Source organism: Canis lupus, chromosome 2 (genome assembly GCF_048164855.1).
Source record: "Canis lupus baileyi chromosome 2, mCanLup2.hap1, whole genome shotgun sequence".
Taxonomy (NCBI): Eukaryota; Metazoa; Chordata; class Mammalia; order Carnivora; family Canidae; genus Canis; species Canis lupus.
This window is the reverse complement of record NC_132839.1, coordinates 41,121,843-41,139,176: the sequence shown is the minus strand read 5'-3', so window position 1 is coordinate 41,139,176 and position 17,334 is coordinate 41,121,843. Positions and strand designations below refer to the sequence as shown.

Genomic DNA, 17,334 nt, shown 5'->3' with positions numbered 1-17,334 from the left:
GCCCAGGACACTCCTTCTACCTACACAGTTCAGGTAACAGGCCAGGTAGTTAGACTAAGACCCCTACTGCCCACCTGCACACACCCCTTAGTTGGGGGCTGTCAGGCTTCAAGGCACAGAGTCCTGGGCTTGGTGGGTGACCAGCTGGCACTTGCTGGAATAGCCATATTCTCTACCAATAGTTTGGTAGAGAGCCACTTCCCTGAGCCCCGAAATGACTCCTCTATCACACTGGTTGAGGCACAGCAGAGCCTTCCTAGTCCCACTTTAGGACTCTGGCCTGTGTCGCTCTAATTTTTTTATTGTTAAAATTTTTTTTACTATTCCCCCCACCCCTGAGAGATCCACCGTAGCCCGGATGACTCACACCTTTTTAATGCCATACTCGAAGGCCTGTTTAGCCAGTCGGCCAGGCCCATCCACCGTCTTCCCGTCGTCGTCTGGCCCCCAGCTCGCGCTGTAAATGTCGATGTAGTTGGGTCTGATGCCCAGCGACTTGGCCTCAACCACATCCGTCACGTCGCCGTCCAGCATACGGATGCCTGAAAGCACACAAGGGGGCTCCGTGCACACCTGCTCTGTACTTTTCAGGGCCGCACACACTGTGACCCTGGGGTGCAGGGGACCCCGGGTGCAGGGGCACGGCCGGGTAGCCCCACACAGCTCAGGAATCTGCCAGCGTCATTCTGGAAAACCCTTCTCCCCATCGTGTGCCAACCGATGTGAAAGAATTCAAATGACATCTGGGGCCATGTTGTGGCATCCCCAACACATGACATCAACAAAGGAAACAGAATTGTTTGGAAAATACAGGATTTAAACAGTTTCCTTGGTAGCACGATGTCACTCTGGCATTGAAAAATGGAACATAATATCATTATTACGACGATTATTTTTATAATAGAACTCTGGAGTCATTTCCAACTTTCCCTGCTGTCAATAGTTTTGTTGTTTTTTTTTTCCTGTTTCTTATGTCTCTCTCTCTCTCTCTCTCTTTTTAAAATATTATCATCTCTGATTTGTAACTAGGAGTTTTTAACCTGGAAGACAGAAGGCCATACTGTAGCCCATCAAGGAGGAGCCACCTTATATCTCAATGTGCATTTAGGTTCTGTATTTCCCAGGGGGGTCTTTAGATGCTGGGGAGTACCACTTCAAGAGCACCCTAAAAGGAGAAGGAGGGAGCCATGAGCCTCTCCCAGTGCCTACCTCCTCAGCTAAGGGTCCCCGCCTACCCCACACCCAACATTTGCCTCCATTACTGATCACACTCTGCATCCAGCAGGTGTGATGTCCCTGGGCCTGACCCAGAGAGGTGGTCTCAGTGATGCTGGCCCATGACTGGGAAGCAGAGATAATGAAAGCCACCAGCATGTCCTGCTTGGACACTAGTAAATATATAAAATCAATCCTCTTGGAGACTCAGAAAACTCCAGGCCAAATGACCCTGGATCAGCACTCTAGGTGACTGCTCCACCCCCAGTCACCCTGCTCAGAGGCCCCCAAGGAGCCCCTCCTCCACTAGGCCAAGCTCCATGTGTGCAGTGGCCATGCCAATGAATTTTCAATCTTGAGCTATTTAAGACATAACAGAAAAGAGGAATTTTTCTGATTATAAGCATCACATATGCTCTTTGCAGAAAGTTTGGAAAATAGAGAAGTAACTAGTGATAATATTTTGGTTATTTTCTTCCAGTACTTTTCTTTGGCCACAGCAGGCATTTTCTCTCCAAGTTCTTTTTTTACCACAGAACTTCATACAGAACATTTCCCTGCACCATTAAAGACTCCTCTAAGACACGATTGTAAATGGTTGCAGCTTCCCCTCCTTTGCACCCCAGCCCTGGATGCAGTTTTGTGGAGCTTTGCCTCCCTGAGCAGAGAGGCCCCTAGCTCCCCTAGCCTGGACTGGATCTATTTGTGCAGAATCCCAGAATCTGCATCCACATATAGCCAGTATGCCAAAAATAGAAACTCTGAATACAAATGATTTTAAAAGACACAACAGTGACTTTTCCCCAGGATGAAAAGAGATGGTACAGGGCTCTGGCAGGAGGAACCACGGGAAGGAGACTCTCTGAGGGGACACCCTCCCCAGGAGCTCAGGGACAGATGTTTTATATAAATTCAATCTTTCTGTCCCACCCTTTAAACTGTAATTGTAGAGATGCTCCACTGTCACTTTTGGTGGAGAGTGGAGAGGCAGAAATCCTGAACACATAAATTTCAAATGATGCCTAATCTCTCAGCCAGTAACACATGGATTGTAGATGAACAAATAAAAGTACTTTGTGATTTGTCGGGGTGAGTCGGAACTTCCTACCTACAGAGCACGTGAAGATGATTTAAATGCAGTAAATTCTTCCACCCTATCATGCTGCCCGGTTCTGAAAGGTTCAGGTTGCCCTGAAGTGTTCTCCTTAATGCCTGCCCTAACTCTCATGGTCCCTGTTGTGAGCTGAGAGAAAAAAGGTCAGAGGCACTATACAGGGTCCCTGGGAGGCCGAGTCAGACAGTCACACTTTAGGGCATGCCATCCCTAGCAAACCAGAAACTCCTGCTCCCAAAGTCTGGAAATTGTACTCAAAATCGGTATCACAGAAATTTATAGCAGTGAGAGTGAGGTCTGGGAGATATCAGTTCAATGACAGTGTCGAGAGCCATTTGGGAGTGTCAGCCAAACCGGCACAGGTGGTGACAGAGGGTGGTGCTGGAATCATTGGAAGAACCATCTCTTTATGGCCCGAAGGCCTTGACAATGATAAGTAGAAATAAATTTTAGCTTCAATGCTCTCTGTTCTATTTTCCAGCTCCTCATCTATTTCCCTTCCTCCCTTTACTACCTGCAGTGGACTGAATATGTCTCCTCAAATTCACATGTTGAAGCCCCAACCTCCAGTATGATGAAGGTAGGATTTTTAGCCGGTAATTAGATTTAGATGAAGTCCTGAGGGGGGTGCTCCCATGATGGGCAGAGTGCCAGTATGAGAAGAGTCAACAGAGAGCTTGCTTCTTCTGTCTCCACCACATGAAGACACCGAGAAGGTAGCCATCTTCGAGCCATGAAGTGGACCGTCACAGGGGAAGAGAATGGGTTGGCATCTTGATCTTGAACTGCCGTCACAGGGGGAGAGAATGAGTTGGCATCTCGATCTTGAACTTTCTAGCTTCCGGAACTATGAGAAATAACTGTCTGTTGTTTAAGCTCCCAGTCTGTGGAATTTTGTTATGGTAGCCCAAGTGGATGCAGACAGGATCTCAGCTGTCTGGCTTAGGATGGCCCCTGGAAGCCACCACTGTGCAGGCACAAAGATGGCGCCACATGGCAAATGGATGTGGATGCCTCTTCACCACTGCCAAGGAGAGGCCTGTGGAATAGAGCCCTCCCCCACACTGTGCCTTGGAGGGAGCAGGAGGGTGATGGGGCATGCCACAGGTGACAGCCCTGCCGGGACCACCAACTAGTGATGCAGGGAATTTACCTCATGTCACTAGGCCACCATTTCCTGTAGGTCACAGTGATGAAAGTTACTGTATCTACAGAGGTGCCAGAAAAACTAAAAAAGATGATTAAGGTAAAATGCCTGGCAATAAGCACCCAATGTGCATGTTAGTTGTTAATATAAACCTGCTAATTCTTAGTTTTCCCATCTGCAAAAAATGGGAGTGAAGACATCAATTTCCAGGAGTTGTTAATTACTTTTTACCTTTATTTTAAAAACATATATTATATTGATATGTATGAAGGATCATATGTTACATATGTATTAGTGATAAAGTCTAAAAAAATAACTGACACCCATGAACCCTCCATCCATTCAATGCAAATATAAACCTGACTGATTGGGGTCTCTACCCACACCCTGCCCTTCACAGAGGAAACTCCTCCAAATTTTAGATTATTCTTTTCATTGCCTTTTAAAAACTAGTGTTTCTTTCCAACTAGGGCCCGGCAGAATGGCTCCCGCAAAGAAGGGTGGTGAGAAGAAGAAGGGCCGTTCTGCCATCAACAAGGTAGTGACCAGAGAATACACCATCAACATTCACAAACATATCCATGGTTTCAAGAAGCGTGCCCCTTGGGCACTCAAAGAGATCCGGAAATTTGCCATGAAGGAGATAGGAACTCCAGATGTGCGCACTGACACCAGGCTCAACAAAGCTGTCTGGGCCAAAGGAATAAGGAAAGTTCCATACCGTATCCGTGTGCGGTTGTCCAGAAAACGTAACGAGGATGAAGATTCACCAAACAAGCTCTACACACTGGTTACCTATGTACCTGTCACCACTTTCAAAAACCTACAAACTGTTAATGTGGATGAGAACTAATCGCTGATTGTCAAATAAAGGTATAAAACTCAAAAAAAAAAAAAGAAATAAAAAATTAAAAAAACTAGTGTTTTAACACAATTGTACGCTTCCTTGAATAATATATATGGCTTAGTCTTGCTTGTACTGGGAAACAATCCTTTGTTGGTTATACACATTATAAATATCTTCTTCCAGTTGATACGGTCTTGTCTTCTCACTGATTATGCTGCCTTTTGACAGACAGGGATACTTAATTTCAATGGAGTAAGAAGAACTTCCCTTTGAAGATCAAGGGAATTATGATAGGGGTTAAACTTATCCAAGTTCATTGGCATCTCTTATGGGGTTCCTTTCTCCCTCTTAGAGGTGAGGCAGAGCCATGGTCATATCATCTCAGGCTATACCTCCTCTTTTCTGATTTCTGGGTGGACACGAGGAATCAGGGTGATCTGAAATGTTATCTTTTTTCTTTTTTTTTTTTTTTAGATTTTATTCATTTATTCATGAGAGACACAGAGAGAGGCAGAGACATAGGCAGAGGGAGAAGCAGGCTCCCTGTGGGGATCCTGATGTAAGACTCAATCCCAGGACCCCAGGATCATGACCTGAGCCAAAGGCAGACGCTTAACCACTGAGCCATCCAGATGCCCCTGAAACGTTATCTTTCTTCAGTCACTGCTCTGAGAGCCCAGGGCCTCCTATGTCAGAAACACTAGGCCCAGGTGTGGCTGACTCAGCCACCAGCCCAAAGAGAGGGGCCATAAGCCATACAGGACACTGGCCTTGTGGTGTGGCAAAGGTGTGGCCTCTGGCAAGATAAAGAGCAACTCGCAGCAGCAGGGAGGGGCCAGGGATCAGAGAGTCCTGGGGTGGGATCTCAGCTCTGCCTAACCTTGGGCCAAGAGCTCAAACTCTCTGAGCCCTTGTTTTCCACCATGATTACCTGGCAGAGTAGTTGAGAGGATTAAATATATGTTGAGGCCACAACACCTAGTGCTGTTTGAGAAACGGTGGCCTTGTTCTATATGCCCTTATATTCCACCGGGTGCTTGCCAGGGCAGGAGAAGACCCTGCCAGCCACACAGGCAGCCAAAATCAATTCTGATGTTCTAGTGCCAAAATGTAACCTGCTGTTCTAGACCTCTCCATACAAATTATAGGTGTCGGAACACCTACTTTTAAAAAAATTTCAGTATAATGAATGTACAGTATTATATTCACTTCAGGCATACAATATAATGATTCAACAATTCTATGCATTTACTCAGTGCTCAGCTACTACTTTTGAACAAGAAGAACAAGAGGCCAGAAGACATCAAAAATACAGTAAAAAAAGATGACCAGAATAATTTCTCAACACCTCTCACGCTGCTTTTCATCATGGAAGAAGAGTGACTGATGTGTGAGGAAGAAAGCATAATGTCTTTAGATTTTAATGAAGCATCTATTTTTCCCAACACTGACAATTTGCCAACAAAGAAAAGGTAAATATTTTCAATGAAAACCTGCTGTTCCAATATTAGCTTTAAATGTGAATGGTTTTCTGGAAATGCCAAATTGAAGAAAAACAGTAATCATTTCTCTCATGAAAAAAGAAAGATCCATTTACCATAAACTGTCAGGTACAAAAAAAAAAAAATTGGGGCAAGTTGTTTGTATGGCAAATTAGCTCTGGGTGGTGGTGCACTGCAGGTGTGCTGGGTTCAGAGCTCACAGTAGCAGGACAAATGTGCTCCACTGGTCCGCCCTGAGGACCAGGCTATGGGAGGAGCACTGAGGAAAAGGAAGATGGTGTTTTCCAGGAGCTACAGGATCCCATGAGTTGGGATCAGAATGTTCTCAGGGCTCAATCCCCACCCAGGCAGGCAGCCCTGGAAGGCACAGAAGCTACATCTGAGAGCAAACCATACAGGCTTGCCTCACTTTAAACAACATATGCTTTCCTATAAAACCGCCTGGACCCAATAATATTTTACATGCCCTGGAGAACTTGCTGAAATGAATGATTTTACAAGTCTCTTGGTCAAGTGTAAATAACCAGCCGTACTTTTTTTTTTTTCCAGAGTGACCTGTCCTTCCTCCCCTCCTCTCCCTGCTACTAATTTATAGTGCAACTTTTGAAATTACAGCCTATCGACATGCAGTTGACATGCAGTTGACCCTGTAAAGCAGCGCAAGACACAGCCTTTCCCCTGAACTTTCCAAGGAAGCTCAATGTTAAAAGGCATGGCAAGGTCAGCATGCCTAGATTCAGAGATAAGTTCTTTAAGGAGGTGTTTATGCTAAAATGAGGCCATCTGGGTGGGCCCTAATCCAATGTGACTGGTATCCTTATAAGAAGAGGACATTTGGACACAGACAACACCTAGACCAGACCAAGTGACGAGCATGGGAAGACTCAGCAAGAAGCATCCATCTGCAAGCCAAGGAGATAAGTCTCCCAAGAAACCAAACCTGCCAATACCTTGGTCTTGCACTTCTAGCCTCCAGAATTGAGAGAAAATAAATTTCTGTTGATGAACTAAAAAAAAGAGAGAGAGAGAGAGGAACAAGGAGAAGAACACACACACACACACACATACAACATAAGTAGTCAGTTATCAGCCCAGGTTGTTATCTCTGGAGGAAGGCAGGGGAGCAGGACATGCTGAGCCCACTTTTGTTTATTGAAAAGTAATGGATTTTGCCTTTAGCAAATGAATGGCAATGCAAGAGCAATGAACAGCAACAAGTAAAATTAGATTGTAGCTTTCTGAGTGTGATAAATAGGCCTCCCCAACAAATTTTGCTCATTAATCCTGAGTTTATTTTAATATATCCACAGAGAATTGGTTTTGGGGGTTTTTCTGTTGTTTTTTTCCGTCCCCCCCCCCCCCCCCCCCCCAAAGATTACAGTACATTCTGTTCTAGCAGCAGCCATTCTGGGCCAAGTGAGGTTTCAACAGTTGTTTAGAAATGTTACAAACCTAAAAGGTTTTGGTCAACTCTACTTATTGCCTAAGACTGTAACACACTCTGCTCTCCGATCTCTGAATATGCTCACACGTGACAGCCTTATTCTACAAACCCCAGGGAGCTGTGGTCTGCTGGGTTGTCAAGGCACATCTATGTTCACCATTGTTATGTGAAATGCTTAGAGACCACTGATTGAAAAGCAAGCCAAGTCTCTCTTGGTCTCCTGCTCTGTTCTTGATCTCCTGATAGAGCCAGGCTATCTCCTTCCAGAGCAGAAAGAAATGCAGCTGTAGCCAGTGCTATACCACCAGTAAACTCATGGGCATGTTTACAATGCCCATGTCAATGGACAATGAAGCCCATGTCAGCTACGGTCTTGCTTTAACCATGTCATTTTTTTTTTTTTAAGATTTTATTTATTTTGAGAGAGAGAACGCACACAAGTGGGGGAAGGGCAGAGGCAGAGGCAGAGGGAGAAGCAGACTTGCACTGAGCAGGGAGCCTGACACCGGGTTCTATCCCAGGACCCTGAGATCATGACCTGAGCTAAAGGCAGATGCTTCCCCTACTGAGCCAAGCCCCCCAACCATGTCTTTTATTTTGTTATTCTGATGCTCTGACCTCTTAGGGCCTTGTTGTTGACTCTGGACAGACTGACACCTTCATACCCCAGGGCTAGACAGTTCCTCAAAATAGTAAAGCACTCTCCCAAGAGGCATGCCTTTCAGAGGCAATCCAGAGCCCACACTTGCAACTGCCTCCTTTATGGAGCTCTCGGGCTCTGGGATCACCCTCCAACTACTCTAATCACCCCACGACCAGGTACCAGACAACTAGGGACAGCCCTTCAGCCTCAGAGCCCACTGAAATTATTCAAATGAACCAATCCCAACTCTGCTTCCTCTGCCATGCTCACTCCTTCCAGAAGAAACCACTACAAAGACCATTCAGCCCATGCCTTCTCTTGCTCCCTCTGCCTGCCCCCTCTCCTCCCCACCAGCCCTGATGCTTGGCCTCCAGGCCTCCATGGCTTGGAGTACTCTCTTGGGAACTGTGAGTGACAAACTCTGTTCGATGACCATTGTCTCCTGATCTGTTGGCCTCCCCAGGCCTAAACAATAATGAAAGCTATAGCTTAAAACAGGTCACTCTTTCATAATTGGGTTCTGTTGATTTTTCAAAAAATGGTTAAAAACTAGAAGAGCTCAGTCACTGTCTTGAGATTTGAAATCTAGACTGGCTGTCTTAGGTCTCCCGACCAAGGAACAGGGGCCAGAGAACAACAGTGGATCACCTAAAGGCACCAGATATTCAGGGAGAGTTGGCGGCTTGGGCCACTGGACACGACAGCATGCTTCTGAGCCAGATGGGGCACCCATAAATACACTCTGCGCATGCGGGGAGCAAGGGACCCTGATGGGATGTTCACCTGTGATAGAGTAAGGGAGCACATGACCTGAACTGGCCTCTGAAGGTGGTAGAAATAAGATATTCAAATTGGCCACAAACAAAGGCCACCGGAGGAGGCTCAGCCTGTTACTTAGACTTGAAAGCACATCTCTCCCTGTCTTTCTCACATACACCCGGAAGCAGCTAACATCTCATCCAGTGTCTGTGAGGGCAGTCTCCAGAGCCCAGATTGTGTGCCCCAAGACATCCAAGAGCCAGTCTCATCTGTCCTGTGGGGATGACTGCAGGAGGGTGGTTTGGGAGGCCACAGCTGCCAGGGAGACATAGGGGTGAGGCAGCTATGGCTGCTCTTGTCCATTTCCTCCTTCCCCCAGCTACTGCTTAGCCTAGGATGCTCAGATCCAGCAGGCAGGAGACTCTGATGACAATGTGGAGGTGAGAACCAGGGAGGTGGGGAGTCCCAGCTCCTATACAGTAGCTGCCCACATTAACTAAATCCCATGCACCTCCCAATGTGTCTCAAATCCTACTGCAGTCGAAAATATACTTGGAGCCCTTGAAGATTAATCTGTAGCTTAAACTATCCTCTTCAAATGCTCACAAGCCTAAACTGCTTAATGGAAACGCTAATGAGACTGAGAATTCTGTGACTCAGAATTAACATAATTAACTAATTTATGAGCCCGGACTAATTTAGCTGTTATGCACTTAACATTTTTGTGTTTATGAAAGGAAAAACATGATTCAGCTCCCCAATCAAAATATGGAATAAAAAGGCCAACGGAAATTTGGCTATTGCTCTTTTTCAGTTTTCCTTCCCAGAACCAGAGTAAACACATGCTGAAAAGATGCACGTACTTCTTGCGGCCTGAGAAGGGGAGCTGTTCTGTTTCTAAGTACCTGCCAGGCCCAAGGTGGGGTGTCCTCACAGCCTCCAGCTGCCCTGCTCCCTTCCTGCCTGCCCAGAGTAGCCTTGGGATCTGCTTCCCAGGACAGTGGTGCTTCTCCATGGCTAGAAGCAGGTGTGAAGTACCCAAAAAACACCTGTCCCAGGTGACACTCATCTGGCCTCAGGAAGATGTCTGAATCTTGTTAAGCATCACATGTGGGAGGCTTGCTGAAAGCACGGCACCTCCTCACGTTAAAGGGGCAGGGGCTTCACTCCCCTGCCTTACAGGATGCTGGGATGCCTCCCCCCGCACCAAGCCAAGAATACCCTGATGCAGTGGCCAGGCTCAGACCCTCAGCACACAGCCTGGGAGACGCCTTCATGTTCCTGAGGACAGAAGGAAAGGCTTTGTCCCATGGAAGGTAGCTTGTAGGTGAGCTGCTCTTGCTGCTGAGCCACTGGCAGCCAAGGCTGAGAGCTGCCCACCACCCACGCCAACAGGAAGCACAAGGGGTGAGAGGGATGAGCATGACACAGAATGAGAAGAGGGAAACTGGGGCAGCCCCAGTGGCGCAGCGGTTTAGCACTGCCTGCGGCCCAGGGCGTGATCCTGTGTCGGGCTCCATGCCTGTGTCTCTGCCTCTCTCTCTGTGTCTCTATGAATAAATAAAATAAAAAGTTTAAAAAAAAAAAAAGAGAAAGAGGGGAAACTGCATAGGAAGGAATCTTTTAAAAGAGTAAAGAAAGGTGTACTGGCAGGGTTTTTTGTTTTGTTTTTGTGGTTGTGCACTGGATTCTTTATTGTAATGCAAATGTAGATTAAGCTTCTTTACTTGCTTAAGGCATCCATTATAAAGAGGAGTCCACTTCAAAGACTATCTATGGCAAATAAACAAATTGCCAGCCACAGTAGATAAAGGGTCAGGCCACCTTCCCCCTTCACACCACCCCCCTACCTCCATCCAGGCTCCTTTGTTTTAGAGATCTTGGTTGATTATTTTGATGACTGACCATTTGGGCCACTTGTCTTTTCTCTTCCCAGCACTTGAAATTCCCACTCTGGTATTTTATATTTTCACTCTCACCAATAGAGTGAGCCCATGGATCCCCAGGTCCCCATCCTCCACCCCAAAGAAAGCAGACCCTCCTCCCCCATACACACCACCTGTGCATGCAGTCTCTCTCTGTACCTATGACCTTGCTACGTGGCCCCCGGTGCTGTGTCATTTTCAGGTTGTCAGTAATAATATGTTTTCCAGTTTCCTGATATCTGTTGCTGAAGGCTGTGTTGCAATCGTAATAAGAACCACAGGGGTTGGTCCAGTTCTAACATCAGTTCAGAAAGGGGAGGAGGCCATGCAAAGCTCACCTGGGGCCTATAGCAAATGACTGCATTAATTGGCTGAAATGGGCACAAAACAAAAGGCTACATGAGAAGAAAGGCTAGAAACAATAACCACTATCCTTTGTCTCTGCCCTCCTATGTTATTTCCATCATCAGACGAAGGTCGAAAAGCCTAGTTTATTATATTTTAGGCTAAGAATGGGAAACAAGGCCAAAATTGTGTTTAGGAGGAAAATGAATTTGGTCGAGGAAAAGAATACACACGCACGCCATGGAAACTTCCTTTTGCTTCTGTTCCTGCTCCCAGGGCTTGGTGGCTGCTGTCCTCATCTAATCACCACTATGTCCCAGCACTAGAGAGACCCCACTGCAAAGGGACAAGCCAGGCTTCAAGTCAGCAGGCCTGAGTTCACATCTTGGCTCTGCCTCCTAGCAGCTGTGTGAGCCTAGGTGTGGTAGGTGATCTCTCTGATTATCACTTTTCCCTGGTATGAAATGGCAGTAATAATTCCAACTCAGGATCGTTCTGAGGATGAGATGCCAACAGCTAGTGGTGAGAGCTGTTACTATCATCACAATAAAAACACTAAGGAGAGTGGACCATGACAGAAAACTGAGTACTCAGTCTATCTCTCCTTGGGGCCCAAATCCTCAGAAATAACATAAAAAAGAGAAGAAAAAAACCAACAAATCCATAACAGCCCTGGAAAATGAATCAGAAGGTGAGATCTTTTGAGGAATTGTGGACAGACAGCAAGCAGATAGGATCAGCCAGTAGGAGCGATTCCAGAAGTACTTGACGCTCCCAGGTGTGGTGTGCAAGGACAGGAGGAGCCCCTGAGCAGGCCTAGGTGTGAGGAGCTAAGGAAGAAGCAGGTTAACTGCCTCCCCCTTCAGGGTGAGAGCAGATGAGTAGCAGCAGGCTCTATTCAAACACTAGGGTAAGAGGGTCCTGAGGCCAGAGAGGTGGGACAGTGCCTCCCAGGGCCTAGGGAGTCCCCCCTCCACCCCCACTCTGCAACATTATCTAGCAGCAGTTCCCTCCCCCTCCCACATCATAGACAGACTGCTGCCATCAGGCCTGACAACCACCACAGCCAAACAAGGATCTGTGAGCACAATCACAAATGGATAACCAATGATCAGTAATTAGGGGGAAAACCAACATCAAGAAAGAGAACCACCAAATTAAAAAGCTAAACAAAAAAGACAATAAGATAAACCCAAGGAGATATGGTTAATGCAGCAAATGGTAAAAAAAAATTTAAAGTAAGTATTTGTTAATATCCTTCAAATGATATAAGAAAATACTACATCTTATTTTTTTTTAATTTTTTTATTTATTTATGATAGTCACACACAGAGAGAGAGAGAGAGAGAGGCAGAGACACAGGCAGAGGGAGAAGCAGGCTCCATGCACCGGGAGCCTGACGTGGGACTCGATCCCGGGTCTCCAGGATCGCGCCCTGGGCCAAAGGCAGGCGCCAAACCGCTGCGCCACCCAGGGATCCCAGAAAATACTGCATCTTAAAAAAAAAAAAGAAGCAACTAGAAGTCACTTCGCCCCATTCTTTTTGCCAAGAAAAGCGAAAACCCTGGACTCTGTGTAAAAAAACAAACATAAGACCTGAAAGGTAGAGAGAAGGCAGCAGACTATCTAGGGATCTTGGGACCCAAGGAACAAGATGGTGAGTTCCCCAGGATTGTCTCTCCTATCTCCAGACTTGGAAATGGAGCTGCTGGCAACCTGAAAGTACCAATGGGAGCAGACCAAAAAATAGTCCCCCAAAGCCTGTTCCCTCTAGGCAAAGCACCAACGATGGGCAACAAAGCAAGAAAGAACTTTTTCACACAATAACCACTCCAGCCAAACACCAGAGACAACCTTGTGGCACTATCCCTACACACAGCAGCAAAGACTAAGTGGGGAACTTAGACTTTCACTCTTGTCAGGCACTCCAACACCTCTCCTAGGTGCCTTTTCCCCTGCCTACCAAAAAAGAGGCTCACCCCCATGGTGTCAGTGAAGATCCTGTGGGAAGCTTGGTCTTCTACCCTACCTGGCAGTTAAGAAGGTGTCTCTCTTCCTCCCTGCTGATGTCACATCAGGAGGCCTGGTGGTGTGTTAGGGTTTTCATCATCAACCACAGTAAGAATGTGACCCCACGATGGAGGCCACATGAGGAGCCTGCTCAGCACTGATGAGAAGCCCTCCCACTCTCCCATGCCAACAGTGGGTGAGCGAGCAGACTTGGATGTCTACCTATACCTGGCAACAGTGAAGCAGGGGAGCCCCATCCCCCACCTAGCAGTATCAGAGAAAGCGATCTGAAACAGGCTTAAGTAAGTTCCAAAGTGGGATGTCTGGGTGGCTCAGTGGTTGAGCATCTGACTTTGGCTCAGGTTGTGATCCCTGGGGTCCTGGGATTGAGTCCTAAATCAGGCTTCCCACAGGGAGCCTGCTTTTCCCTCTGCCTGTGTCTTTGCCTCTCTCTCTCTCTCTCTGTGTCTCTCATGAATAAATAAATAAAATCTTTTTTTTTTTCTTTATTTATTTATGATAGTCACACAGAGAGAGAGAGAGAGAGAGGTAGAGACATAGGCAGAGGGAGAAGCAGGCTCCATGCACCGGGAGCCCGATGTGGGATTCAATCCCGGGTCTCCAGGATCGCGCCCTGGGCCAAAGGCAGGCGCCAAACCGCTGCGCCACCCAGGGATCCCAAATAAATAAAATCTTAAAAACAAAAAAGATCCAGAGCTTCATAATATAATACAAATATGTACAGGTTTCAGTCGAAAGTCACACATGATAAAAAGAACTAGCAAGACCTCAAAAGGAATGATAAAAGACAATCAATAGATGCCAATGCTGAGGTAACAGGGATGTCAGAAGTATTTTTTTGTTTGTTTTGTTTTTTAAAGATTTTATTTATTTATGAGAGACACAGGGGGAGAGAGAGAGAGAGGCAGAGACACAGGCAGAGGGAGAAGCAGGATCCATGCAGGGAGCCCAACGTGGGACTCGATCCTAGGTCTCCAGGACCATGCCCTGGGCCAAAGGCCGCACTAGACCGCTGAGCCACCTGGGCTGCCCAGAAATATTTGATATAGATTTTAAAGCAGTGATGATACAAATGTTTCTCTGAGCAATTATAACTATGTTTGAAACAAGTGAAAAAATATAAAACATCAATAAAGAAACAATATCTCGGTAAAGAAATAAAAGATATCAATATGCAATGAGTAGAAATTTTAGAATTGAAAATACAATAGTCAAAATTAAAGAACTAAGTGACTGAGTTTCACAACAGAATGCAGTGTACAGAAGAAAGAGTGAAAAGGAAGACAGAATAACAGAAATTGCCCAATCTGACAACAGAGAGAAAACAGATGAAAAAACAACAACAACAACAACAACAACAACAAAACTCAATAAAAATGAACAGAGTCTGAGAGGCTTCTGGAACTATAACAAAAGATCTAACATTCTTATCACTGGAGTCCCAGGAGAAGAAGAGAAAGAGGGAAGGGCTGACAAAGTACTAGAAGATACAATGGCTAAATTCTATCCAAATTTGGCAAGACCCATAAAACTTCACCTTACAATAGGCTTTCCTTTTTTTGAGTTTTCTAAATTATATTTAATGATTGAAGCAAAAACTATAATACCGTCTAATGCAGTTCTAGATGTATGTAGAGATCTATTTAAGACAATTGCAAATAAGAGTGGGTAATAAGATCTAAGAAGTAAGGTTTCCATACCTCACTCAAGCTGGTAAAATGAAAACAACCAAAGACTGTGATATGTATATATAATTTAATACCAAGAGCAATCACTAAAAAGAGATATATAGGAAGATACACTTTAAAAGGTTATAGATAGGGGTGCCTGGGTGGCTCATTTGGTTGAGTGTCCAACTCTCGATTTTGGCTCAGGTCATTACTTTAGGGTCATGAGATTGAGACCTGTGTTGGGCTCCACACTGGGTGTGGAGCCTGCTTGGGATTCTCTCTCTCTCACTCTCCCTCTGCCCCTTGCCACCACTCATGCTCTCTTTCTCACGTGTGCACTCTCTCTCTCAAAACAAAAAGCTATAGATAAAATGGATTCTAAAAAATATTCAAATAACCTTTGGAAGGCAAGAAAAATAAACTAAGAACAAACAGAAAAAAAAAGATAAAATAACAAACTTAAGTCCTAGTATATTAGTAATCACATTAAGTGTAAATGGTCTAAATATAGCAATTAGAACACAGAGATTGGCAGGGTGGATTAAAAAACATGGCCCAAATATATGCTGTCTACAAGAAACTCACTTCAAATATAACAATACAGGCAGGTTGAGAATAAAGGATAGAACAATATATATATTGTTAATATCAAAACCTAAATGAAAACAATGTAGCTATATTAATAGGAGACAGAATATAGAGCAAAGGAAATTACCATAGACAGAAAGAGACATTTTATAATAATAAAAGGGCTAATTCACCAGAGAGATATAGTAATCCAAACAACAGGGCTACGATATATGTGAACAAAAAACAGACTAAAAGGAGAATATACAAATCTACAATTATAGTTGAAGCCTTCAATACTCTTCTCTCAACAAATAAAAGAACAACTAGACAGATAATCAGTAAGTATATGGAAGAACTCAACAACAACAAAAGTTCTCATCAACATTTTTAGAACACTCCATCCAGCAATAGGAGAATAAATACTCTTTTCAAGTGCCAACAGAACTTATACCAAAATAGATTAGATCCTGTGTCATATTAAACAAACCTCAACAGACTTTAAAGAATTGAACTCACACAAATTGTGTTCTCCAACCACAATGGAATCAAACTAGTAATCAGTAACAGAAAGATAACAGAAAGATCTCCAAATACTTGGAAACAAAACAAAATACTTCTACATAATCTATGGGTTCAAGAGGGAATCTCAAGGAAAAAGAATACACTAAATTTAACAAAAATGAAAAGACAACATATCAAAACATGGGAGACACAGCTAAACTATTGCTGAGAGGGATATTTATAGCACTATTGTTTATACTAGAAAAGAGGAAAAGCCTCAAATGAATAACCTATGCGTGCACTTCAAGATCCTAGAAAAATAAAAGCTAAGCAATCCCAAAACAAGAGGAAGGAAGGAAATAATATAGATAAGAGCACAAGACAATGACATTGAAAATGAAAAACACTAGGAAAAAATAAGTGTAACAAAGAGCTGACTTTAATGAAAAGATCAATAAAACTGATAAACTTCTAGTAAGAATTATAAAGAAAAAAAGAGAAGACACAAATTACCATTATTAAGAATGAAACAAAGGATATTATCACAGACTATACAAGCATTAAAAGTGTATATAAGGTAATACTACAAACAACTCTACACATATAAATTTGACAACTTAGACAAAATGGACCACTTCCTCAAACAATACCAACTGCTACAACTCGGCCAATATGAAATGGATAATTTGAATAATCCTGTAACTTTTCAAGAAATTGAATTTGTAATTTAAAAAGAAAGTTCCCCAAAAGATCTCCAGGTCTGTATGATTTCACTGGAGGATTCTACTAAAAGGTTTTTTTTTTTTTTTTTTTTTACATTTTTTAAACATTTATTTATTCATGAGAGATACAGAGAGAGGCAGAGAGAGAGAAAAGCAGGCTCCACTCAGGGGAACCTGATGCAGGACTCGATCTGGAGTCTCCAGGATCACGCCCTGGGCCAAATGCAGGCGCCAAGCCACCCAGGTGTCCCGGATTCTACTAAAAGTTTAAAGAATCAACACCAATTCTACACAATCACCTCCAGAATATACAAGATAAGGTTCTACTTCCCACTTCATTTACTAAAGCTAGTATTACCCTGATACAAAAAAACTAGACAAGGATAGTATGGGAAAAAAAATGGAAAGGAAAGGGGAGGGGAGGAGAAGGGATGGGAGGGGAGGGAAGGGAAGGGAAAGGAAGGGAAGGGAAGGGAAGGGAAGGAAGAAAAATAGGCCAAAACTCCTAACGAATATATATACAAAAATCCTCAATCTGTTGAAATCAAACAGATTTTAGTAAATATAAAAAGAAAACACCATTACCAAGTATGAAGTTTATTCCACAGATTCTAGACTGGATCAGTAATTCAAAAATCAACCAACTTAACCTACCATATTAATGAGCCAAAGAAAAATCACATAATCATATCATTCATTGAGAAAAAAAGCAGTGACAAAATTCAATACCCATTCATTTTTTTAAAAATTCTCAAAAAACTAGAAATAGAAGGGAACATTGTCAACTTCCTAAAGAGCATTTACAAAAAACCTGTAGGTGACATTATAATACATAATGGTGAAAGTGTTAATGTTTCCCCCCGAAGATCAGGAACAAGATAAGGATGTCTACTCTAGGT

The 17,334-nt window shown here is 44.1% G+C and overlaps 2 protein-coding genes across 4 annotated transcripts in view; one reads left to right on the top strand and one right to left on the bottom strand.

Moving 5' to 3' along the window:
- PCSK6 (proprotein convertase subtilisin/kexin type 6) overlaps positions 1-17,334 on the bottom strand; it is a 185,238-nt gene that overhangs the window by 86,102 nt on the left and 81,802 nt on the right. For all 3 annotated transcript variants that reach the window (XM_072796449.1, XM_072796454.1, XM_072796457.1), the window contains exon 7: positions 370-542. In XM_072796449.1, the coding sequence (XP_072652550.1) occupies positions 370-542 (173 nt within the window). The remainder of the gene's footprint in view (positions 1-369; positions 543-17,334) is intronic.
- Positions 3,941-4,329, top strand: LOC140616098 (large ribosomal subunit protein eL31-like). The gene has a single exon (XM_072796473.1). The coding sequence runs from the start codon at positions 3,958-3,960 to the stop codon at positions 4,327-4,329; it is 372 nt and encodes a 123-aa protein (XP_072652574.1). The 5' UTR covers positions 3,941-3,957.